The sequence below is a fragment of the Eublepharis macularius genome, chromosome 2, assembly GCF_028583425.1.
Source record: "Eublepharis macularius isolate TG4126 chromosome 2, MPM_Emac_v1.0, whole genome shotgun sequence".
Lineage (NCBI taxonomy): Eukaryota > Metazoa > Chordata > Lepidosauria > Squamata > Eublepharidae > Eublepharis > Eublepharis macularius.
Window position 1 is genome coordinate 78,013,303 of NC_072791.1, and position 26,736 is coordinate 78,040,038.

A 26,736-nucleotide genomic window follows, 5' to 3' on the forward strand; every position below is an offset into this window, starting at 1 on the left:
TATCATTGTGGTCGGGTTGATGGTCCTGAATGACCAGAGTTGTCCAAAGAGAAGAACTACCATCACAGCATATGTATGAAAGCTGTCTAAAAAAGTTGTCTCTGTACCCATTTGCTACTGTTTGCCTGATCTAGGCTATATTGTGTAGTGTGTAGCAAGCACCTGCCCAAGACTGATCACAGGCTGGCGACAGACTTCCTGTTAACAACGCTACAACTCCTTGAAATGAGATTTATGCAAACTGGGTTTGAGGCTGTTCTGATGTCACACTGGGCTGCAACAGCTCAAGGGCTGACTCCATTCTACAGTTACTTGACAAAATCAGGAACTTCAGATACGCCTGAGGAAAGACCTCACCTTTAGAACTCTTTAGGGAAAGTATGAAAACTAATTAGGGATCTTCTTGTCCTGTGGTTAATCAATGCAAAAGGAACTTCAAGGAATTCCATTTTTATTTTCCTTTGGTTTGGATAATCAAAATTAGAAAATTAGTTTACTAAGGAGTTGGCTGAATGTTGCAAGCTTGTAAAATGGAAGGATTCTCCCTCATTTCCCATGTGAGTATCCATAATCAATGACTGATTTGTTTCTCTGGTTTTACTGGTAGAACAGTTGTGTTGTTAAAGAATGCTATACTTCTGATAATGCTTGGAAATTGCATAGAGGAGTTTGATGTATAAAGTTAGAGGCATGTTACTTAATGCACGGGAAGTGAACAATTCTTCTCTGTTTCTAATCTGTGTGTGCTTTCACTGATATGACACCATGTTATTTTGGGGTAGAAAAGGTAGAAAAGTTTTCTGAACACTTGGCTTTGTGGTTGACAAGATTGGTTTTTGTGTAATAATACTGCAATTTATGGTCAAAGATAGGACTGAGAATTCGTAATATCTGTTTATATTTTAAAAAGAAAAAAACATTATCAAGATGAGAGAATTCTGTTCTATAAATTTTGGGGAGTTTACTCTTGCTGTGCTCATTGTCTGGACTTCTCAAGTGGAATTCCTAATCTTTGTTTAGAACTTCTGACACTAATTTAAAGTGAAATTTGTTGTCTCTTACATTACCCAGTCTTCTCAGGTCCTCACACTTGGGGACAAAAACAAAGAACCAGACAAAAATCATGAGCCTTTTCCATTCTAGGTTGATCATATGGAGTGCTTAGGATGCGATCCCAGGCCTCCATTTGGTTTTGTTGCTCTGGAGAAACAAGTATTCCTCTTTTGTTCCAGATGTGGTGATATCTTCTCCTATGAATATATTCTATTTCACTTAATTCAAAGTCACTGATTTGGGTGGAGCACACAGTGCAATCCTGAACAGAGTAACAGCCTTCTAAGGATATCAGTGTAAGATCAGATTAGTCTTTCCACTTGATAAATGGCTGTGTGATCAGGAGGAATGGGTAATTTAGAAAAACCTGTCCTATGGTGTGAAAGGTATGGACAATTCAGGCATCATTACAATGGGAACACTCCAAGAGATGGTTGCCTTACAAATCCCCTGATGAAGGGATTCTTGAGTGAAATAAAATATCTTTCCCACGGCAGCTTTTTTTCTTCCTTTGTTCTCCACTGGTGTGGCACTCTTTTCTGCATATGTATATATACCCCTTTAAAATCATTATCAACTACTTTCCATCATGTAAATAACTTTGATGGAATCAGATACTATCTGTTTAGATGATAGATAGATAGATAGATAGATAGATAGATAGATAGATAGATAGATAGATAGATAGATAGATAGATAGATAGATAGATAGATAGATAGATAGATAGATAGATAGATAGATAGATAGATAGATAGATAGATAGATAGATAGATAGATAGATAAAATACTTCCCAGTTGGAACTTGCAGAATTTATAATGCAATCCTAAGGTGAGTTACTCCAATCTAAGCCCATTGAAGTCAATGGACTTAGACTGGAATAACTCCCCATAGGATTGCCCTATTAGTAACAACTCAATATTGAGAACCAAAAAAATAATTGAAGAGCAAGAATTGAGATCTGGTACATGACAAAGGGAGCTCTGACTCTCAAACGTTTATACTCTGGAAATCTTGTTAGTCTCTAAAGTGCTACTGGACTTGAATCTTGCTTTTCAACTGCAGACCAACACGGCTGCGTGTAGACATAATCCTCTCTTTTGCCTGTATATCTGCCTAGTAAGTATTCTAGAGGTCTTTGAGCATTTTCACAATACTTCTACATATGTGCATTTACTTTGAAGTCAGCCAATTTAATTCAGTGGGATTTCCTTCCAAGTAAGCATGAATAAGATTAGGATACACAAATGCTTTTTAATCTGGCACATGTCTTTCCTGGGGATAAAGTGTAGACTGGGGAAGGCAATGGCAAACCACCACATAAAAAGTCTGCCCCCCCACAAATCATGATGCGACGTCCCCCCATGGGTCAGTAATTACTCGGTGCTTCCACAGGGGACTACCTTTACCTTTACCTATGTCTTTTATTAATTAATTAATGATAGTGTGATATACAAAATTAGACAAATGTTTTAAAATGAAATATTCTCATCAGTGTGTTTTATTCTGTTAATAATAAAGGAATTGTAAAACCAGATGAAGCATAATTTGTGTAAACACACTTTGAAAGCAATCCGCATAACCTTCAGATTATTCTCTATTTTGGGGGGATTTTTTATCATAATCTCTTTCTATAACAGCAGTCACAATCGAATACTGTAATTTTTCTTATCACTTCCTTTTAATTGGATTATCTCATTCAGGGTATTTTCATACATCTGCAAGGCTTGCCAACTGTTCTTTATTTCAAGGAACCAACCGTTCTTTGTTTGTTATTAACAGAAATACTCATGCACTGTAACTGCATGAGTATTTTGTTATTAACAGAAAGAGGTGCAGCATAACTGCAAAAAAATCTTTAAATTTAACATAACATATTCCAAGCACGTATTCCAAAAAATGAACATTAATGTTCTAACACGTGTAAGAAATAATATTCTTACCATCTCACTTTTATTGTGTTATTCTGGAGCTCTTCAGATTGCAACCCTACCCGCACATGTGAAAAGTTGTTAATTTCAAATCATTCCAGTGACAAACTTTACACCACAGAAGGAATAGCTACTTACTCAGCAGATCCTCCCTGTCTGTTGTGAGTACACACGGATGGATGGGCCTACATCCATGAATGACACTTGCAAAATGGGAATTATCCCAAGCTAATGGTCAGTTAAAAAAAACTACTAGGCCAATATACTGAATTATTTTTTTCCTAATTTATAACCAGCCTTACAAGTGGTCAGTAAGGGAGTCAACAAGGTGTAGTGGTTAGAGTGATGAACTAGGATCTGGGCAACCCAGGATGAATTCCCCACTCTGCCATGGAAGCTCACTGAATGATCTTGGGCTAGGCATACACGCTCAGCTTAACCTACCTCACAGGGTTGTTGTGAGGATAAAAAGGAGGAGAGGAGAATGATATAGGCTGCTTTGGGTCCCCACTGGGGAGAAGGGCAGGGTATAAATTTTATTATCACAGCAATCTTATCAGGTAGATTAAGCTGAAAGGAGGCAGTGTTGTTTAGTAGTTAGAGTGTTGGAGTAGGATCTGGGAGACTTTGCTTCAACTCCCCACTCATCTATGAAGCTCCCTGGGTGATAGGATTGCCAGCTCCAGGTTGGGAGATTTCTGGAGATTTGGAGGGGGCGGGGAGCCTGGAGAGGCTGGCGTTTGGGGAGGGGAAGGACCTCAGCAGGGTATAATTCCATAGAGTCTACCCTCCAAAACACTCATTTTCTCCTGGGGAACTGATCTTTAGGACCTGGAGAGCAGTTGTAGTTCCAAGAGATCTCCAGCTACCAACTGGAGGCTGGCAGCCCTACTGCCAATCACTCTCTTTCAGCCTAACCTACCTCACAGGGTTGTAGTAAGGATAAAAGGAAGTATGGAGAACTATGTATGCTATTCTGGGCACCTTTGTGGGGGGATGAATAGAGATGTACTGGAAAGACAGAAGAGACTGAACATCCCAAGGTCATCATTAACTTTCATAGCTGAGTAAGGCTTTGAACCTTGATCTCCCAGTCCTAATCTGACAATCTAACCACTACATAAACAGAAGGTTGCAGGCCCATTGTTAATGATGGTGGGAGATGACAGAAAACACCAGACAACTTACGGAGTTAAAAAGGCCGCAGCTTTATTGGTTCACAGCTTATGGAGCATTGGCGTAGCACAGGGCACAGATCCAAGCATTGGCTGACCCGCCTGCCAGCCAATGATCCCCACATACCCTCAGCCCTCCTGTTGAGGGTGGAACCATGGGATGGCAGTTAGTGGGATACCACGCGAGCCCAGTCAGCTCCCCAATAACTGCCCTGGCGGTGGACCTGAGAGGAGACCTCACCTCCCAGGTCCACTGCTTGACCCACCCAATCAGTAATGCAGCTGGTGAGTTCTGTTCAGACAGCTGGGAATTTGAGTCTGGGCAGCAACGCTGCCCCATGGGAGTTGTTGGGAGCTGCCAGGCTCTGATAAAGATGGTGGCTGACATGTTCTTCCCCCGCCCCACAGGCCGTAACCAGAGCCCCAGGTGTATCTGGGGCTGGTGTCTATATTCATCTGGTTGATCCATTATTTAATACTCATAATTTTATGAAAACCAATGTGAATTTTACCTTTCAAGTGCTGTGGCTTCAACCCTATGGTCCCTTCCTTCTGAGAAAAAATGCCAAGACAGAATTTATATAAAACATCATTTAAATCTTCTGTTTTTAAAATTACGGGTAGAGACGGGCACGAACCTAAATACTAACCAAAAAACCGCACGAACCAGGCTGGTTCGTAGTTCATGAGCCAGTGGTTTGTGGAAGCTCATTTCCACGAACTTCCACGAAATGGTCTACTGGTTCATTTGGTTCGTATTAAAGGGGCAGTTTAAATGGCCGGAGAAATGGCCATTTAAACTTTTCCTGCCCCTTGCAAGTGGCAGGGCCCTTTAAACAGCCCAAACTCTCAGCTGGCAGGCAGCAGGGGGGGATTTCCCCCCTGCCAGCTGATAATTTAAAGGGACCTACCCCTTGCAAGCGGCAGGAAAGGGCCCTTTAAATGATTAAATGCCCCTTTCCTTGCTGCTAAGCAGCCGGAAAGGGGCATTTAAACCCCACGAACCATGAACTGGTTCGTGAATTTGCACCAGTTCGTGGTAGTTTGTGGTTCATGGTTCATGAAAACCCACGAACCACGAACCCCATGGTTCATTTTGGTTTTTTTTTTAGTTCATGCCCATGTCCACCAAAGGTTGCTAACTCTGGGTTGCCAACTCTTGGTGGGAAAATTCCTGGAGACAGAGCCTGGGGAAGGACCTCAGCAGGGAATAATACCATATAGTCCACCCCCCAAAGGAGCTGCTTTCTCCAGGGGAACTCATGTCTGAAGTCTGGAGATCAATTGTAATTCCAGGAGATCTCCAGGCCCCATCTGAGGGTTGGCAATCCTAGCTATATATATCTTAATTGATGTAACTTTTATGATCATTAATTCATGGTTCTGGAGCACATTTATTGGAAACGGTAAGGCTAGATAATGCCTCCTTGATAAATACCTCATAACAACCTAGATACTGGGGCCTGTTCACATATGGAACTCTAAAAATGTTATGTGTATGTGTGTGTGTATTTTGTGGGAGCACTTGAAAAAGCAGTCCTTCGAGTTTCCTTCTGACTTCGCTAGGAGGAAACCACCATGCTTTTGTGCCAGTTAAAAGCACAAAAGTCATACCTCCACCCTTTTTATTTTAAATACAGAATGTAGAAGAGACTGGTCTAAGGACTAAGGTCTATAAATGGGACACTTTTGTCATTTCATGCAACAAAAAGGATATAATAGCTAGCAGATGAAATTCTTAAAAATTTGGGGATTTTAGAGGGAAAAGACAACTGAGCAGGATGCATGACAGAGGTTTAGAAAACTATGAATATAGTGAAGGTGAACAGAGAACACATGCTAGCCCTAAAACGAAGAGCTGTCTCATGAGACAGATGAGCAGTAGTATGTTCTTATGAATTAATCTTTTAAAGACAGGAGCATATAGACCAGTGTTTTTAATATTGTGAAAAACATTACCACATCACACTTTTAATCCAGATATATTTGTGGAGTAATTCAGAATAGCTGTGGCCTGCCTCAGAACAGCCAAAATTATTTTTAACATGTGTGTTCTGTATGTGGCAAAATCCTCCTTGGCACTTTGCAGGGTAATAGAGATGACCAAGTTATATTAAGGTGAGAAAGATCATATGAATTACTCTTTTGCTTCATTATCAGATGTGGCATATGTCTCATGCTTCAGAATACAACTTTTCCACAGAACTCTGGACCTCACATGACCATGTTTATCAACATCTCTTCAATATCTATATGAAACCTCTGAGTAGGTTTGCCAGGTCCCGTTAACCTGCTGGTAGAAGGAGGGCAGGCACAATGGCATCACTTCCAGAAGTGACAGTATCATGCTGGCAGTGGGCATGCTTTCGCCCTTCACAGGGGCCACTTTTGGCCACTTTTGGCCCCTGTCAAGGACAGGAGCATGCCGACTGCTGGGCATGATGACATCATTTCTGGAAGTGATGTCATTACACACAGTGGGAGTACACCCATTGAGTTCTGGCCCAGGAAGCTTCTTGCCTCCCAGGCCCATTCTCCAAGGCCTTTTCCCCCTTCAGGCCAGGTGAGTCACAGTGGGGGGCAGAGGCTGGGAGCGGAGGGTCCCTTGCCACACCAGGCGTATGGTGCTCCGACCGCTGGGTGAGTTCATTTGGAGATTTGGTCTGGGTTGTGCTCTTGGACCCAGGCCTACTGCTAGATAAGCAGGTGGCTGCTGTGGGCAGGAGTGCCTTTTACCAGCTTTTATTGTTTAACCAACTGCAACCTTACCTAGGCAGAAAAGATCACCCACTACGGTGTATCCCCTGTTTACATCTAGATTGGATTACTACAGTGCAGTCTGCATGGGGCCACCCTTGAAAAATGTTCAGAAACTTCAACTGGCACAGAATGCTGCAGCCAAGATGTTGACTAGAATTGGTCATAAAACCATAGCTCTCCACTCTTGGCACATCTATACTGACTTCCAATCTGTTTCTGGGCACAATTCAAGGTTCTGGTGTTGTCCTTTAAAGCCCTATATGGCCTGAGACCAACATACCTGAAGAACCACCTACTTCCTTATGAACCTATCTGACTACTGCAGTCATCTTCAGAGGCTCTACTTTGGGTGCTCCTGCCTTCTGAGACTAGGCAAGTGGCAAACTGGTTGAGGGCCTTCTCAGTTGTGTGAGAACTCTCTCCCCAGGCATTCTTGCCTGACCTCTTCTGTTGCCATCTTTTGCCAGCAGGTGAAGATTTTTTGGTTACATTTTGCATTCCCTCAGTGATCCCTTTTTAATGCCCAATATTTTAATTGTTTTTATGTATTTGTATGTGTATTTTAACTTTGGTTTTAATTGTTTTAATGATGTGTGTGTTTGCATGTTTTAATGGCTTTTAAAATGTGGTTTTGTTATGTATGTTTTAACCCATTAGCCACCTTGGAGGCTCTGATGAGGGCAGAAAGGCAGAATATATTTTTCGTAAACATATACATAAAATAAAATAAGTTATACCAACAGCTGTCAAATGGCAATTTGGTTCATTGGTTCTCACAGATCAACTTTAAAGTAGTAGTAAAATTAGTGGAAGTAGGACTGCCAGTATTTTCTACTGGTAGGGCTTGTGTGCATTAAAGGAAGAGATTTGCTGAGAGTTACTTTTCCTAGCATGGATATACAGTGACTAGGAAAGCTCCACTTGCTGAATTTCTTCTTATGATTGAGATGTTAAGGCACAAGAACACTAACAGAAAAATAGTTAGCAACCCTGATCGTAGGATAAGCACCACTTAGTTTTTGACTGTATGAAGTGGCTCCTCAGATGAATCATCATCATCATCAATTTATTATCAGGGCAACTTTACACTCACTCAGAGCTGTTTCCAAAGCATGTTATTATTATCCCCACAACAATCACCCTGTGAGGTAGGTGGGGCTGAGAGAGCTCCTAGAAGCTGTGACTTGCCCAAGGTCACCCAGCTGGCTTCAAGCGGAGGAATGGGGAATCAAACCCGGTTCTCCAGATTAGAGTCCTGCCGCTCTTAACCACAACACCAAACTGAACAATAACAGATAGTTGGTACCTAGCAGCTAATACAGGCAAATGTGAACTGCTCCTAAGTTCTACGTGTAACCTGCTGAGTCTTTGCTGTTCCAATCCCAATAAATGACAGGCTAGGTTTCTGCCACAGAAACTGAAGGATCATCCATATAGCCTGAACCACAACATTGACAGAGCCCTTTGCTGGAATCACACACTGTGCTGTCAACAGTGATTTTATGGGGGGAAATTTTCCTTTTCTGGGAATTCTTTCTATACGAACCTCTTAGGGCCAAGTTACAAGTGATGAATGACACTTGAACAGCAAGTGTATTTCTCCCTGTTCGTTTGCCCTCCACTCAATCCACTTGCTGTTCAAGTGTCATTCGTCACTTGTAGCTTGGCCCTAAATCTCCGCAAGTCAGCTGTGGAAGCCTTGTTCTATTCAGTACTTTTTTCTTTAAAAAAAACCCAGAGGTGTCAGTATTCATCATAATGCTCTCCCCTCTCAGTCCAAATCCCGAATACCCAAGAGGTGCCGCCAAGAGTGCTGATACTCCATAAAGAAGCAACTACCATGAAAAAAACCCTGGTTCTTATATCTAAGAAAGTACTGTTAGAGGTAGTCTAATTAGGGCCAAACTGCATGATGCATTTTACTTAAGTTCACCACAGAGACTTGCAGCCATACTGCAGCTGCAAGTCCGCACTGGCAGCTCTGTGTAAAAGTGTCTCAAGGTCCAGATTTGGATCTTGATCAGGGTGCAAAGTGAGGAGGGGCTCTTGCCTTCCCCATCCCATGCCATTTTCCAGAGCTCAAATGGGCCAAGGCGCATTATCTACCCCGTGGGAAGGGGGGAGAGATATATGTACTGAATGTAATCCTGCCATTAAGCAGTTTGTTTTGGGTAATCATTTTTAACACTAGGGTGTAACTCTACTTAGGATTGCTCTCAGGACCATTAGGCAAACCTAGGCCACCAGATTTTGAGGAGTACCCAAAAACCCTGCACTGAGCTTTCCTCTCCTCCAGGCTCAGCAGCTGCCTTCACCTTCCACCACCAAGATGCCAGCTGCAGTTGTGTGCACAACAGGGCTGGCGGAGGCATGAGAGAGGAAGGGGCACTATTGCTGCACCTGCCAGCTGAGCCTGGCTAGGTGCTAGGAGCCTCTGCAGCCCTCCTCACCCTTGTGTTGCTGCCCAAAAGCCAACAGCCCTGGGCATGCAGCACCAAAGGGAATAAATAGTGGAGAGGCAAGTGCTGATTGGGGTGTCCAGCAGCGGAGCAGAGCCTTTTGCAGAGAGGGAAACTTCCCCAGGATCTTTTCTTCCACAGGAGGCAGAGGAAGAAGATGCAGGAGCTGCGCTCATGCCTGAGCAGTGCCTCGGGTGAGCTATTCTAGCCAGGCTTGCCAGCCCTCTTGTGGAGACATAACACAGGAGAGGTGCTGGGCCCATGGTTGCCAACTTTGGGTTGGAAAATTTCTGAAAATTTGGAGGTGGAGCCTGGGGAGGGTAGAGTTTGGGGAGGGGAGGGACCTCAGCAGGGTACAGTATCATAGAGTCCACCTTCCAAAGCAGCCATTTTAGCCAGGAGAACTGATCTCTGTAGCCTGAAGATCAGTTGTAATTTTGAGAGAACTCCAGGCTCCACTTGGAGTTCATGAACCCTAGCTGGGCCAGCCTTAACAGAGTAAATGTGAAAGCTCTATCTGTTTCCCGAATCTTTTTGTTAATTAATTAGCTGAGTTGTCTTTTGGTTAGCTGCAATTTGTGTTGCTTTTTAATACGTTTATTCAGCTGCTTTTTAAAAAGAAATGATTAGAATTGTTTCTGTTGTGATTTTTAATGGTTGGTTGGATGCTGCTTCAGGAATGCCTCTAGGAAATGTGGCATATATACAATGTAAATGAATGGAAATAAAACAATGTTCCTGGTTGTGTGCACTAAAACAGTGAGCAACCTTGGGAGCCTTGTGGACTTTCCTAAAGAAAACACTGGGAACTGTTCCTACCGCCAACAGCAGCAGGTATAAAAATTAAGATCTGTCAGATGGGAAAGGAATCTAGTGCTAAAGATGGAATAAACACACACAGAATAACTACATACATAGCCTTAATCCAGAACACAGTTAATACATTCTAAGAGATAACATTTAACACGTTCTCCCAATGCTTTCTAAAAAACCATAGGTGTTTTGTAATTCTTTCCAAGGAAATGAGGTTAGGCCTGTCCGTTAAACCAGCCTCAGCTGCACATCACGGGGAGTCTTGTTGGGTATTTTTGAATCATCTGCCAGAGCATATTTATATCAAAATTAAAAATAACTAGATTTGTGATACATTTATGAAGGAATCTGAACGAACTCTGTCATACGCTTCAAAGAATCATATGTTGCAAATACTATGACCCCCGTAGTAAGGATTTTGAAAATGTTCTGATTGTGGTACAAAAATTGTGCCCCATATTTGTCTTCCCAACTGCAGTTACACTTGACCTTCAAGTAAACCTCTTTTTAAAGGTAAATGATGGTAATTGTCATAATGCAATCCTATCCATTAATTTATAACATTAGCATTAACTACCAACTTTCTACAATCATTAAGCATCGCTCTGTCCATTTGAGAAATAAAACTAAGGCCATCATCACACGGGCATCTCTTCCGTTAAATTTACAGCATATAGCGTACTACCTGTTATCGGCACAGTAACGTTTCTTTGGGTCACCTAACGGCTCTTCGCGCCACCAGCTGTCCACACCGAAACACTCTGTTCTGTTCTCTCTAACTGCGCAGAAGCAGCTCCTCCCCCTTTTTAAAATTATTCTGGCGTTTAATTCCGCTATAACGGAATAACAGCATATAAACATTCCGTTAGAGCAAAACATTACGACCCTTTTGTTTTTCCAACATTGAAATTATATAAATAGCCCTTTGCCCGCAGAAAACTCCCTGTCTGACGTGATCCCCATCGCTGAAGACTCTGCCATGGCGATTGAGTCATTTTTACTTCAGCAGAAAGTTTGCATTGTGTTATGTCATTATGGCGTTATAAGGACATAATAAAATTTTAAAAAGGGGAGTCGCAGGAAGAAATGGATTCTGGGATTGAAGGGAGGGCATAGGACGTTGCGAGGTGAAATACATCGATGTGAGGCATTCACACTGAGGCACAAAATAGCGCAACTATCAAGCACAAAGCAGAAGAGAGAAAATTGCTACAGTGTTGGAATAAGGTGGGTGTTTACCGGGAAATAGCGCCATTTTAGCGCTAAATAAAAGCCCGTGTGACGACGGCCTAAATCTTGATCATAGAAAAAACAAAGATAATGGTGCACTGTAACTGATACAATTAGTAATTAATCCACTAATGAAAATCTTGCCAAAATATACAGTTACCCCTGTAAGTCTAGTCCTTTCATTAGGCTGGGGAAACTTTGCATTAGATTGTGCTGTCAGAGGTTTATCATAATACTACATTCCCAAAAGCACACTGGGTCATTTCAAATGTTTTGAATGTTCACCCTGTCAACAATTTTAACAATTAAAAGACTTTGTACGTACCAGTAGGATTGAAAATGGTGCACCTTAATTCAGTGTATGAATTGCAATAGCAGTTTATGTTACTGTTTAGTGTTGTAAACTGCTTTACACTAGAAAAACAAGCAGACTCTTCCTCCAGGTTAGAATTACAGAACATAAGAAAAGAATCTGAGGAAGATTTCAGGAAGCACTGCTGGTGCAATATTTTGAAGCAAAAAAACCACACTGACAAGCATTTCAGTGTTTGCAGCAGCTCAGTGCCACAGAGAACTCCAGAACAAGCTTAGGAACAAAATTATTACAACAAGGAGGCCTTCCGGATATGTGCTTTGCACACCAGGCTCCCTTGTGGCCTGAATACCAAATTAGAATTGGTTTGGGAGGGAGCTATTAAGCCTAATATTACAGGATGGTTACAGCCATGTCACTTTAGCTATTGCTCCTGTGTGCTTCTCAAGAGAAATGTTCCATGGTGGTACCAGATAAAGAAACTTAAGGGAGCGTTGGCAGCCATTTTAACCCAGTTTGTTGGTTCAATACCAACTATGTGATTTGTTTTGTTTTCTGTTCCCAAAGTACTTGCTTTTTCATATAACAACTGTAACCAGTTGGCTCAGTTCAGCCTTATTATAAAATTATAGTTTATTTTAGCTGTGGTTAGTTTTGGAATCCAGGATTCAGTTTACTGATGATCACTCAGATCCTGGTTCTCCTCAACCAATACTTATGCTGTTCTTTGCTCTGTAGCCAAGGAGGGCAGTATTGGGGAACAAGCTGTGATGTCTGTGCTAAATACTTCACTTAAACCATAGACTAACAGGTTAACAAACCAATGGTTTCAGATTCTGGTTTGATGGACCACAGTGTATCAGCCTATGTTCTGACAATCATAAGTAACTATTTTAAATTTAATTAAGCCATATGTTCATGTGGTGTCTGAACTGAGCCAATGTGGTTCTTTTTGAAACAGATTCAGAGCCAAGCTACAAGTGACGCCTGACACAGGTTGGACACTTGTCAGCTTCCCTCAAGTTTTGATGGGAAATGTAGGCATCCTGGTCTTGCAGCTTAGCTCTCCATGTAATTGAAGTTTACAGAGCAGCAGTCTATGAGAGGGAGAACATGCGGTTGGGAGGGGAGTGCAGGCATCAGGCTCTTGCTGGGCACCCCCCTTCCCCTCTGCTGGGGTTGTGTGTGGGGGGGTTTCTGTAAACTTCAGTTAAATGGAGAGCCAAGCTGTAAGACCAGGATGCCTACATTTCCCATCAAAACTTGAGGGAAGCTGACAAGTGTCCAACCTGTGTCAGGCGTCACTTGTAGCTTGGCTCTCAGTCACACCTCTTTCCCTCTTTAGCAATTTAAAAAATAAACTCTGCTTCTCTACCTGTTTCTAGGACATTTTACTTCTGTGCATTAATTATTCTGTCATGTGCTAAAATAACACTGCTTCTGTTTGGCTGATCCCTCGATACTGGGACTAGCCCTTCCTAACAAAGCATAGACTTTCCTGAATACTCATTGTACCTGCTACTACTTCTCTTCTTGTCTGGGGAAACAACATATAGATCAATGAGTGTGAGAAAAAAGGGGTTCATATCTCTATACTTACTTACTTACTTAACTTACTTCATTTATACCCCATCTTCTCCCTAGTGGGATCAAAAACTATCTTATATTGTTCTTCTCTTCTCCACTTTATCCTCACAACAATCTTGTAAGGTAAGTTAGGCTAAGAGTCTGTAAGGTCACCCAGCTAGCTGCCATAGGAGACAGGAGATTTGAATCAGGTTCTCCCAAATCCTAATCCAGCACTGTAACCACTACACCACATTCTAGCTGCCGATAAGTGATTGTGAAAAGAAAGGGAACAGAGAAAGGCCTTGAGAGTTTATGGCAACTGTGGCAGAAGCAGATGGGCATTGGTCACTCTTGTCTGTCTCTCCAGGGCTGTGCTACTGCCTGTTCCTTGTTTCAGAACACTAGAGACAAAGCCCCCATGAAGCCGATGTGTGAAAGTCACTGAGAGTGAGAGGACCATTGCCCTGTAGTGTTAGCTAGCCTGTCAGATTAAGAATAGGGAAATTCTAATCCCCATTTTGTCATTACACTCATTGAGTGCTCTTGGGCCAGTCAGTCTGTCTCAGCCTCACAAAGCTGTGAGGATAAAATGGGAGGAGGGAAAAGATAGGTACCATCCTGAGCTCCTGGAATTAAAAAGTATAGATAGGGAAGGTGCCAGGAGGTTCAGTAATACTCTGGTGCATATTATAGTGACTCTCTTTTATAATTTAGGCTTGAAATGCCTCCATCCTCAAACAAACATGTTTTGTAGCATCAGCAAATAGCCTAATCCTATGTAGGTTGATACAGATATCCTATACTTTTTAATAGAACTTAATCCCAGGTAAGTATACATCGTTTTTGCCCCCCCCCCAAGTCAAAATAAAGAGGCAGACACAAGGCTCGGGAAATAAAGGGCCACTTTTTATTTATGGCAACAACATAAACTGCAACAACTGAAACCTGGCAAGGGCCTAAGCAGTGGTACAGGTCAACCCCTGGGGTCACTCCCCTGGACCCCGCCTTGACCTGTCGGGGTGAGACCCGCTGCCCCGGATGCGAGCCATCCAACTGCATGGCTGAGATCCGGCCGGCCTGGCAGATGGTTTCCCCCTTAAAGCTCCAAGCACCCCCGCCGCGGAGCATGAGGGCAGGACTTTTCCAGGGGCTTCCACCAGGCAGCCTGCCCTCTCAACTGGCCGATGCAAAGCATGCCAGCTGATCCTGACAGGCCCCCAATATCCCCATCAATGGGGATGTGCCAAGAGTACACACCATCTCGCTAACATCCCAACTAAATCCTGCCAGTAATAGCCTATACAGCACCACTGTAGCCAATAGTCCCAGCTCACACAAGGCAGCAAGTGCGGGGACAGGGGCAGGGCTGTGTTGTTAAGGCGCCAAGCCCTGCCCCCTTCCCACATGGCCCTACGAGGCCGGGAGAACGCTGCTTTTTCTCCGTGGGGGCAAATGCAGCCCCCAGCCTCAAGCCCATGGCTGCCGGCTGGGTGGGGGCCGGATTAGTGTTACAATAGCAGCTTATTTAACTGCTTCTGTGCTAGCAAAGTAACTACTTGACAAATGCATTGATTACCACTGGTTTCAGCAAGACATAAGCCCTACTCATAAGCTACAGTAAATGTGCATGAAATCCATGTACTATGTACACTTGATTTTTCTTTCTATATGCATTGAGTAATTCCCACGTTATATTCAATGCATGCATAGCTCAACATGTGATTCAAATCCCATAGTTATCCAGGTACTAGTCTCCAGTTACACCTGTAAAATGAATGTGCGTTGGCTCTTCCCTACAAACAGATGTACGTGCATACATTCAAGATGTATGTGTGTTCACTGTAGCTTGTAAACAGGGCGTGACTCTCAAGAATACAGAAGATAGGAGTAAGATGATGAGCCACTTCACAGGTTGCTGCGGGTGCCATACCAGCATAGCCTTGCTGTGCTCCCTGAATGCTTCCTTTGCTGACCATGAAGCTGCCTTTGCACATCACGCTTATTTTACTCATAGCCTGTGTTTGGGTGAGCCCAAACTCCATAATGTGGCTTCAAGATGGAAAGAAAGGAATTTCAAGATCCATCTGGCAGCACAAACATGAGGCTGAGACAGTGGTGAGTTGTCATCTATCACTAGGCATTTTAGCTGATGACAAATTGTGTTTCCTTTAGTGCCATTAATGCTTGCTTGAATGAACCACAGAAGACAAAAATTCCATTTCCAATCTGTTTTTAAATGTGTAGAATCCTTAGATCTTTCTTTTCCAATAACAGTATCGTTTCTTTGGACTTGAAGTGTCCATTTAGATTATAAAAACTTCCATATAATCTTAAATTATTTGGTAGTTCTGGCACAGTGGACAAAAAAAGGTGGCAGCATCTGGCTTGTAGCCTAGTTTTGTGTCTGCTTGCTCAGAATCATGCAACACTGGTTTCAATAGGATCTACATCCCCATCACAAAATTGCATAAGATAACTTTGATCAAAAACAACTGTTGCCTTTGTCTATGGTGATAAAGAAACAGAATTGCCTTTTCTACTTTTGAGGTCTTGTTTTTTCTACTGTTTAGCTTAAAAATTGATTTTTTTAAAAAAATAAAGCAGGATTCATCTGCTGATCTGCTTGGCAGAGGCAATCATTAGAAATTTCTTCCTTTTGTGTTAAAATAAAAGAAGATTCTAAAGTGCTATGGAAATTGTTTCAACACACATTTGTTGTATTTGTTTTCAGGATGGAGAATGTATGTTGAAACCATTTCCACCACTCATAGAATGTAGGTCTGCCTTCATCTGTGAACAGAAAAAAAGGAAAAGAGTTCCGAGTTCTCCTCCATTCCCCACTTTTAGTAATATTTATATGCTTTTACAAATATATTATACTTTAAATCCAACAAGCATCCTAAGAAATTAGCTGCCTGGGCTACACAATCAGTTTATTGCATAGACCATGGATATTTCATTCTCATTTGATTTGCATAATCCTTATATTTTTCTTCAAAATTGTAACGTCACATTTCCTAAGCACTTAGAGAAATGTGATGTTTCCCCCCAATCATTTGAGTTCAACAGACACCTATTGGATATTTTTCCGATGTAATTATGGATGGGAATGCAATTCTCTTCTCCGCACACCCTGCAGAGGCATACATTTTTAAATTACTGCACTTTCACTCTAGCACAAAGATGAAATTAGAAGAACAATTATCTCTTACATCTCTAGATGGAACAATTACATCTCTTGCTGGAAATTATAAAATAACGAAGAAAGGGCCTGCACTGCAGAACATGTAATAGCACTGTTTGGTGGGGGTAGTGGTGCTATATGGCTTCCAAGAGAAGAGAAAAAATAAAATGAAGTCAAAACTTCCATTTCTAGCACAATTCTGTTGGCTATACTATTTAGTGCATTCCTTGAGGTTTCTTTTCTCACTAAATAGAAAGGGCTCCTGGGAACCCTTGCCTATACTACTAAAAAAGGTAAAGGTGTGCAAGCACCAAGTCATAACTGACCCATGGGAGACATCGCACCACAATGTTTTCTAGGCAGACTTTTTGTTACGGAGTGGTTTGCCATTGCCTTCCCCAGTCATCTACACTTTACCCTCAGGAAACTGGGCACTCATTTTACCGATCTCGGAAGGATGGAAGGCTGAGTCAATCTTGAGCCAGGTATCTGAACCCGTATCTGCCAGGATCAAACTCAGGTCATGAGCAAAGCTTGGGCTGCAGTACTGCAGCTTACCAGTCTGCGCCACGGGGCTCTTAGATACTACTAAAGTGCAGGCCTTTATCAATGCCAGGGTGCCATCTTCTTGGTAAGGGCAGGGAATCCCCTGCCTTCAGTGCTTATTGGGAACAGCAGAAGAAGAAAATAAACAAATCACAGCAGGGCCAACATATGATGCCATATAAGACATATGATGCCATATAAGACAGCTTCTAACAATGTATTCTCTCTTTGCAAACCTCTGAAGATCTGATATCCTATGACTCAGACCTCTATAGACATAACTCTCTAGGAATCACCAGAAACTGTATGGTAAAACCATAAAGTTTCCAGTTATACTTTATGTAATGCCATCCCCAGAAGTGACATCATACCATCACTGACAGTGCCCCCACCATGTCGCCACACTCCACTCCTGTAGCTTGCTGGGCTCTGCCTTCAACAGGCCCACTTAAACTATATACAATTCATTTCAAAAGTTTTATTGCATTAGCTCAGAAGCCAGACCCCAAGAGTCTTGGGGCACTGTAGTATCATATGAGCTAGATCCTTAGCCTGCCTATAATAGCAAGAACAGACTCTTTGAATGTAAGGAATGCCATTATATCAACCTTCAAAAACTGCTAATAAACCATATACAGCACCTCAGTTCTCTGTGTGGCTTTCATTGCCACAGCCACTATGAATGCAGAGGCATTCACATCAGGAGTGGGGCATCTACATGGCAGCGTTCCCCACACTTTCCTTGCCTCAGTTATTTGAACCATACAAACCTACCAGTCCACTCTGGTCATCTTCTGAGGTCTTGCTTGTTTCTTTATAGTCTGCCTTTCTCACTGAGATTCAAGGCAGATTACAGAGTGATCTATTACAGTGCTTTGGGTTCCCCTGAGGCTAAACGAACGGATATCCAACAGTACCAGAGGATTTTCAATTCCAAATTTCATAGAAATGGCCATTTGGCTTGCAGAAAGCTGCTTCCTCCCACACAGGGTGGGGATAATCTTCTCTGATTCTCACTTCCCACTTCCACGCTCCTTGTCCTCAGCCTATGCTTTTCCTGAGGACCCCTCCCCCAATCCCCAGGAGTTTCATATAAATGATGACAGTCTGCATTCACCAAAACTCCTTGATTACTGAATGGATTGGTGCCCTTTGGCCACAGAATTCTGCTTTTGATCCATGTTTCTGTCTTTATTTGTATGTTAGAGGCCTTTCAGATCTCAGTTTCCATGGCAATTGTCACACCAAGTACATTTTCTGGCTTAGGTCTGTAACTTCCCTAAAATTATGTTTTAATTTAGCATATCCTTCTGATGGAGATCTACCTTCTGCTTCCTCATTGCATTTCTTTAACATGAACTAACTGTGTGCTAGATCCCATAGACTTGCCAGGTGCCCCCAGTGGCAAGCAAATTCCTGGCAATTTGCCTTTCTGTCCAGAGATCACTGGAGACCAGTGGGAGGAGGCAGACCATCTGGAGACTGCCCACCATTGGCAGACAGCGTGGGCAAATGGCTGCATGCACGCTCCTGGGCCCTGCATGATGACATCACTCCAGTTATACCAGAAATGATGGCATTGTACGAGGGCCAATTCTTTAAGAATTGGCTCAAATCATCACTTCTGGAAGTGATGCCATCAAATGGGGTGTAGGAGCATATGTGCAGGGCATGAATACAAGGACTGATCACTCTAAGCACCCATGCCCTCCTACCCTCCTGACCTCCCAACAGTTGTTATGGGACATGGCAACTCCGCTAATAGATGCTGGTGTGCCATGGCTGGATTTCAACTTAAAGGAGTTTCTTATTAGAATTTTCCTTATGTCCTGCATTGTAAACTCATGTTTAAAAGACAAGTAGTCATTTATGTAGTGCTAAAATAAGAGAGCATGAAGACTTTGGAGAAGAATTGTGGCTCAGAGGAAGAACATCTGCTTTGCATGCAGAGATTCCAGGTTCAATTCCTGGCATCTCAAGTTAAAGGACCAGGCAGTAAGTGATGTGAAAGGCCGCTCTTTACCCGAGACCTGGAGATCTGCTGCCAATCAGGGTAGCTTATACTGCCCTTGATGGACTGATGGTCTGATGCCATATAAGACAGCTTCTAACAATTTATTCTCTTTTTACAGCCCTCTGAAGATCTGATATCCTATGACTCAGACCTCTATAGACAGTCCCATGACAGTTACCAGTATCTCAACAGTGATGCAGACAGTCATGGTGGTAAGTGAAATATCTGGGAATAATAGCAGTTGTGCTTTATGGCAGAATGTTTCAAACAGTTTACAGCAGTTTTGCCGCACTGGGATTAAGTCAACATACATACTATTTAAAGGCATTGGGGCTTCCACACCATGGGGTGAAGCAAGACTGAAAGGCAAACTGACAAATGTAGAAATTGTATATTTATTATATTTTATTTATGTAAAACATTTGTATGTTGCCTTTCCAACCAAATTAGGGCCCCAAGGTGAACATTAAAACACTAAGAAACAGTTTAAAACAACATTTTAAATTAATTTAAATTTAAAAACACATTTAAAATATTATTAAAACAATTCAATAAATACAACCACACAAGCACACAACACAAAGAACAGAGAGGAGGGCCAAGAATAGCTATTGAGGTTATGCCAGACAAAACAAAAAAGTCTTCACTTACTGGTGGAAGCCAATAATAGACTGGGATAGACGAATCTCCCTGGGGACCTTTCTTGCGTTATCACCTATCTAGCCTCTTATGGTGGGGTACTTGAAGCAGGGACTCCAAAGATGACCAGATTGAACAGATAGGTACATATGGGAGAAGGCAGACCTTAAGATATGCTGATCCCAAGGCATATAGGGCTTTAAAGATCAATATCAGCTCTTGAATTGGGCCCTGAAACAAAGAAGCCAGTGCAGATGGAACTACACTGGAGTGATATACAGCCAAGCTACAAGAGACAAATTACATGAGGAGGAGCTCTTGAAGGGAGTCGCAATGTTAGCTGGGAAGCTGAGTTTTAGAAGAGATTGGAAAGCTTTGTCAATTTCCCCTCTCTACTGAGCCAGGGAGACTGTTGCTCAGAGTGTTTGTTTATTTCCTCTTTGCCTCCTGAAGGCTCTGTCAGTTTCACCTCTCCTTCTAAGAGCTGATTGTCAGACAGCTTTCTGTCCAAGGCCAGCTGTCTGTGGACTGCCTGACTCTTAAAGGGTCAGCCACCATTGATCAGCTTGCTGGTAAGCAGAATTTACATGGTGCATCTGTGACCTCACAAAGCTTGAGCAATGTTGGTCTTGACAGTGTCAGGTGCCAAGGAGGTCTAGTGTTGCCCCCACCACCCTAACCTGCTAAGAAGTTGTCACATCTCTGAGCCTGTCACTGGAGAAACATCCTAGTATTCCATTTCAGGTCTGTTATCCTTGATGATGTTTTTCCTTAGGAATCCTTCTTCTCTTTTAGCTGGCAAATGCCCAGACCCATCTTAGGTTATCTGTGTCAGATCTACTGCTCTGTTAGTCAACCTGAAAGTAAAAAAAAATCCCACTTTGTCTTTCCTGATTGTTTCCCACATATCAAATTTTCCACTTCAATTCAAAAGACTGTAAGCCAGAGCAGTCATGATTTTCACAGGAATGCGGCTGAAAGTGATGGCCACCCTTGGTGTAATATTTGCAGTTATTCACCATTTAACTAAACCCTGCCATCTGGTGAGTCTCCATATCACGGAGTGGTTGCTACAGAGCTGAATTGCAAAATTCTGTATTTTTCTACATTTTAAACAAAATGTTTTAAAACATCTTCTTAAGAAAATTGGGTTCTGGGGTTGAGATTTTTAAAAGATTAAGATTGTACCAATCCGCGAACAGCATTTGTTAGAAAGTAATAGAATCTGTGTAAAATGGTTACTCATGGCCCAATAGCCTTTCTACTGACATAGGAAGCATCCTAAGCAGGTATACTTGGAAGTAAGTTGCATGGTACATGCATTATTACAAACAATTTTACAGGCTCCAATTCCTTTTAAACCAGAGATATTTTTGTTAAACTGCATACCAGATGAACTGAACAAAGACCAGAAATATTTCATAGTACATGTAGTAACAGCGGCCGGAATTTTATTAGCGTACTATTGGAAATGTCAAATAATACCCCCGCAAGAGGAATTAATAGCGAAGATAATGGAAAATGCAGAAATGGATAAACTGACTTCATTAATGAAAGGACAAATGGAAGAAGACTTTGCTGCCCCATGGACCCCTTCTATAATCGGATTAAAAACAAATATAAAGACCTGAATGTAGTAGATATATGAAGGCATTATTGTAATTTGTTACTAACAATCACAGTTGAATGATTTGTAGTATGAAAAGATATGAATGTAGATAAGTAGAATGCTGATGCAAGCAGACTATATGACTTCTTTTACCTTTTCCTCTCCCATTCTCCCTTCTCCTATTTCTACTTTTATGAGAAAACTAATAAAATATTTTTTTTAAAAAGGAAGTAAGTTGCATGTTACTCAGTACAGCTTACTATTGGGAATTTATTTATTTTATTTATTTATTCAATATATATACCGCCTCTCTACCACATCTGATGCTCAAGGCAGTTTACAACATACATTTAAAATACAAACATTAAAATCAATAATACAACATTAAAATGACATACAGACATTAAAAACCAATAACATTTATTTATTTATTTATTTATTTATTTACTATTCAACTTGTATTCCACCCTTCTTGCCAGGCGGGCTTAGGGCAGATTACATAATTTAAAATACAATAAAACATGATTTTATACAATTTTACGTAAAACATTAAAAGCACTATAACAATCAAAACTAGATTTTCACAGTACTAATATGATTTCCAAGTAGCAGCAGTTCCTGCTCAGTTATTTATTTGGCCTCACTTTGGGTGTTGTAGGCAGCAGCTAGACAATTTAAAACAGGGTTGTGGACAGGTCTATTGGGAGGTTTAGTTATCCACTTCCTCCTTCTACAGGCTGGTATAGGCCTTGCCAGCCTCAGCCATATGCCAGACGGAACATCTTTGTCTTACAAGCTCGGTGGAAGGATAGCAAATCCTGCCAGGCTCTAGTTTTAGTGGACAGAGAGTTCTACCAGGTTGGCGCCCGGACTAAAAAGGTCCTGGCTCTGGTTGAGGCCAGGCAGGCCTCCTTGGGGCCAGGGACCACCAATATTTGTTTTTCAGCTGATCAAAGTGTCCTCCAGGGCACATATAGGGAGAGGTGGTCTCGCAGATATGCTGGTCCCAGTCCACTTAGTACAATAGAAGAAAAAAGTGAGAGAGGCACAGTTATGAGAATACTCATAGTTTACATATATTTTTTCAATTACAAAATCCACAATCGCAATAATATTAGCATTCAAATTCCCAGTCAGAATCAATCTTTCACCACAATGGGTAAGTACATAGTTCACAACGATTCAAGCTGTAGTATGATACGTTGTAGGCACTCGGAGCAAATGGCTATGCCAAAGCAACAGTAGTACGAGTACGAGCCAGCAATGAGTACGTTGCCATCTATCTACTTTACCACTCACCTGTTCTGTTCGTTGTCCCTTGGCAACACGTTACAAATTGAATTGTATAATTACCCATTGTGGTCTAGGATTGATTTCAACCGGAACTCTGTACGGTATTGCTGTTGCTTTGGTATAGCCATTTGCTCCGAGTGCCTACAATGTATCATACTACAGCTTGAATCGTTGTGAACTATGTACTTACCCATTGTGGTGAAAGATTGATTCTGACTGGGAATTTGAACACTAATATTATAGCGATTGTGGATTTTGTAATTGAAAAAATATATGTAAACTGACTTCCTGTTTGGGATCCATGGAGGTCTAACGCAGCTCCACTTGCGGAGCTGACCGGACTGCCGTTTTAACCGGCCGGCGGGGTGAAAATAGCCCGCGGCCGACTGCTCTCAGGCGGGGAGCAGGCAAAGAACGCTCAAGACCCTAGGGTGAGCTAGATCTCGGACGAGGGGGGGCTTTACACAACGAGTCTCCCCCCGATCCTTGAGGTCCCACCTTGCGACGGGTCGGCTATAATCTCTGCGGCAGTTTTGGGGCCAATTCGGCTGGCATAAGACCTACATACCCAAGCATCGATTGGGGGAAGAAGCTGAGAGGAGAACTTAAAATCGAAACAGCGATTACAACCCGAGAAAAGTGAAGAGAAGGTAAAGATCATTATCTTCTGAGACGGGACAGATTGATAAAAACAGAGAGGAAAAAAAGTAGATTTTTAAACTGCAACAGACTAGTGAAAAGGAGGGGAAGACTCGGCAGGAATCGAATTTAAAAAGAGACTAAGTTTAAAGAAGTTATTAAAGAAATGGGACTATTGTTTTGAATACCTGTGGCTTTGGAGCGGTGAGAAAAAGACACCATCGCGAGATCTGCTGTGGGAAGACGGGAGACAGGAAGTGCGTAATAACAATAGAGTGGCTGGAGAGAAGCGGCCCTTGCTGGAGGGCAGGAAGTAGGGAATCGCCATTTTTGAAAGGGGAAGGGTCGCGGCTTCAGCGGAAGAGGAAGTAGGCCATCTTGGATTACAAAATGATAGAGAAACCATAGAGAAAAGACGCCCGACATTTTGGACTCTTTAAAACTTAATTTCTATAAGAAGACCGGGACATTTAAAATAGAAAAACGTTAAATTTTACGCCACGGAGTTAAGGAAGAGAGCGGATTCGTGGGAGCGAGCTAAAGCAAGCCCCACGATGTCAAAAAAAGAGTGGCAATCGGCAATAGAAAACCTGGATAAAAACCTGGACAAAAAACTTTTAGATATGATTAAAGAACTTAAGGACACGAAATTGGAGCTGATAAAAGAGGTTAAAGAGGTTACACAGACAGTAAAATCGGAGCTGTCAGAAGTGAAAAAAGGTATGGAAACAATACGAAATGAATTACAAGGAACGCAGCAGAGAGTTAAAACAGTAGAAGACGCGATGGAGAATTTAGCAGACACGCAACAAACAGAGATGAGATTGGTGAAGGGGAGAATGTCAGTTGCAGAAACTAAACATATGGAGAAGCAGCTACGTTTTCGTGGCTTGCCAGAAGTGGAAGGAAAGTCAGCGCAAGAACAGATGACTGAGGTGTTGGCTGAGTACCTGGGGAAGGAGGAGGAGGAAGTTGTGGCTATCCTAGATGTGGCATACCGTGTGAATTCGAGAATAGCAACCCAGAGGAAACTACCAAGAGATGTGATTGTGCAGTTTACAACACAAAATATGAAAGAGAGGATTGTGACAAAACAGTTTCAAGATCCATTGGAGATTGATGGCAAGACGATTATTATAATGAAGGAACTGCCCAGATCAGTGTTACTGGACCGGAAAAAATATAAAGTACTAATTCAGATTTTGAAGGACATGAAAATCAGGTACAGATGGGAGTTACCGGAAGGAGTGTCCTTTGAGTTTGGAGGGGCCAAAAAACGCATCAGATCTGAGCGAGAGATGGAGCGATTTATTAAGGACAATGAAAAAGACTTACCAACAAGATCATGAGTATGGAGTGTAAAGTATTATCTTGGAATGTAAATGGACTAAACTCACCGAATAAGAGGAAAAATACTTTTCACTGGCTACTAAAACAAAAATGTGATATTGTTTGTTTGCAAGAGACCCATATCAGAAAGCAGGATGTAAAATATTTAAAATCTGGAAAATTGGGCAAAGAATATGTAGCGGCCTCCAACAAGAAAAAAAGAGGAGTGGTGTTGTACATAAAAGAGGAGCTACAGCCAAAATTTGTTATGAGAGATGTGGAAGCTAGATTTGTAGCAGTGGAATGTATTTGGAATTTAAAGAGAGTGTTGGTAGTCGGACTTTATGCACCTAACGGTGCAAAAGAAAGCTTCTTTGAGGATTTAAGGAAGCATTTAGACGATCTTGCATACGACCAGATAATTCTTGCTGGAGACTTCAATGGAGTGACAGACTTGGAACTAGACAAAAAGACTACAACGGCACAAAAGAAAAGAGGACTATTACCAAAGCTTTTTTTTGAGTTGATTCAACAAGAGACTCTTGAAGATGTATGGAGGAGAGAATATCCTAAAAGCAGACAGTTTACCTTTTATTCTGCAAGGCATTTTACATTATCAAGAATTGATATGATCTGGGCCTCAAAAGACTTAGCATTATGGACTAAGGAGGTAGAAATAATGCCTATGGTAGGCTCAGATCACAACCCAATTATGTGGAAATTTGGAAAAAAGAGAAAAAGGAAAGCATGGAGAATAAATGAGGACTTGTTACAGGAAAGAGAGAATATGGAAATACTGAGAAGAGAGACAAAGTTTTTTATACAATACAACGTGAATAAAGAAGTACCAACCAACAAAGTTTGGGATGCTTACAAGGCGGTTGTAAGGGGCATACTAATGGACTTAAATGGTAGAGCAAGAAAGAAGAAAGAGGAGAAAAGACAAGAGATTGAGGAGAAAATAAAAGCCAAAGAAATACAGCTAAAAAAGAGACCAGGGAAAAAGAAGGTATACCAGGAAATTAAAATACTTCAAGAACAGCTAACAGCAATGAGCAATAAAGAATTGGAGTGGAATCTCAAAAGACTGAATCAAAAAGCGTTTGAGGGTGCTAATAAACCTGGGAAGTACCTGGCATGGCAATTGAAGAAGAAAAGGGAAAAGAAGATAATAAATAAAATTTGCGAAGATAACAAAACGTATTTGGAGCAGGCTACCATTAGTAGAGCCTTTTATAAATTTTACGCTAAGCTGTATAATAAAAAAGAAGTAAACAAAGAATCAATAGCGTCATATTTGGAGAAAACCAAACTTCCAGAAATCTCGGAAGCTTGGAGAAATAAGTTGAATAGTGAAGTAACTGACGAGGAAATAAGTAAGGCAATACAATCTGCAAATCTAGGAAAGGCGCCAGGGCCAGATGGACTTACGGCTAAATTCTATAAGACAATGGCTAATGAACTGGCACCATTCCTAAAAGAGGTGATGAATGGGGTTTTAAGGGATCAAAGGATTCCAGAAACTTGGAGTGAAGCGAATATATCATTGATCCCAAAAGAGGGCCAAGACCTGACTAATGTGAAAAATTATAGACCTATATCGCTACTCAACAATGACTACAAAATTTTTGCGAAGATATTGGCGGAGAGATTGAAGGGGTGGCTCTCGGAAGTCATAGAGGAGGAACAAGCAGGCTTTTTGCCAGACAGACAAATAAGAGACAACTTAAGGACAGTGATCAATGCTATTGAATATTATGACAAGCGTTGTGACAAAGAGGTTGGTTTCTTCTTTGTTGACGCTGAAAAAGCGTTTGACAATTTAAACTGGGACTTTATGTTTGCCACTATGGAAAAGCTACAATTGGGAGAAAGATTCATCAGAGCAATTAAGGAAATTTATAGAGACCAGACTGCAGCAATTGTGGTGAATGATGAATTGACCAAGAAATTGACGATAAGTAAAGGAACAAGACAAGGTTGCCCGTTATCTCCATTGTTGTTCATTTTAGTATTGGAGATTCTGATGATACAAATACGTCAAGATGATGAAATTCGTGGAATAAAAATAAAGGACTATTCATACAAGGTCAGAGCATTTGCGGATGACATAATGTTAATTGTAGAGGACCCATTGGAGAACATGCCAAGAGTGATAGATAAGATCAAGGAGTTTGGAGA

At 41.7% G+C, this 26,736-nt stretch overlaps 1 protein-coding gene across 1 annotated transcript in view; it reads left to right on the plus strand.

The window, feature by feature from the left end:
• The first annotated feature begins 265 nt into the window (after positions 1–265).
• SPI1 (Spi-1 proto-oncogene) overlaps positions 266–26,736 on the plus strand; it is a 51,439-nt gene continuing 24,968 nt past the window's right edge. Inside the window, exons 1-2 of the mRNA XM_054971951.1 lie at positions 266–557; positions 19,165–19,258. Coding sequence (XP_054827926.1) covers positions 513–557; positions 19,165–19,258 — 139 coding nt within the window. The 5' untranslated portion in view covers positions 266–512. The remainder of the gene's footprint in view (positions 558–19,164; positions 19,259–26,736) is intronic.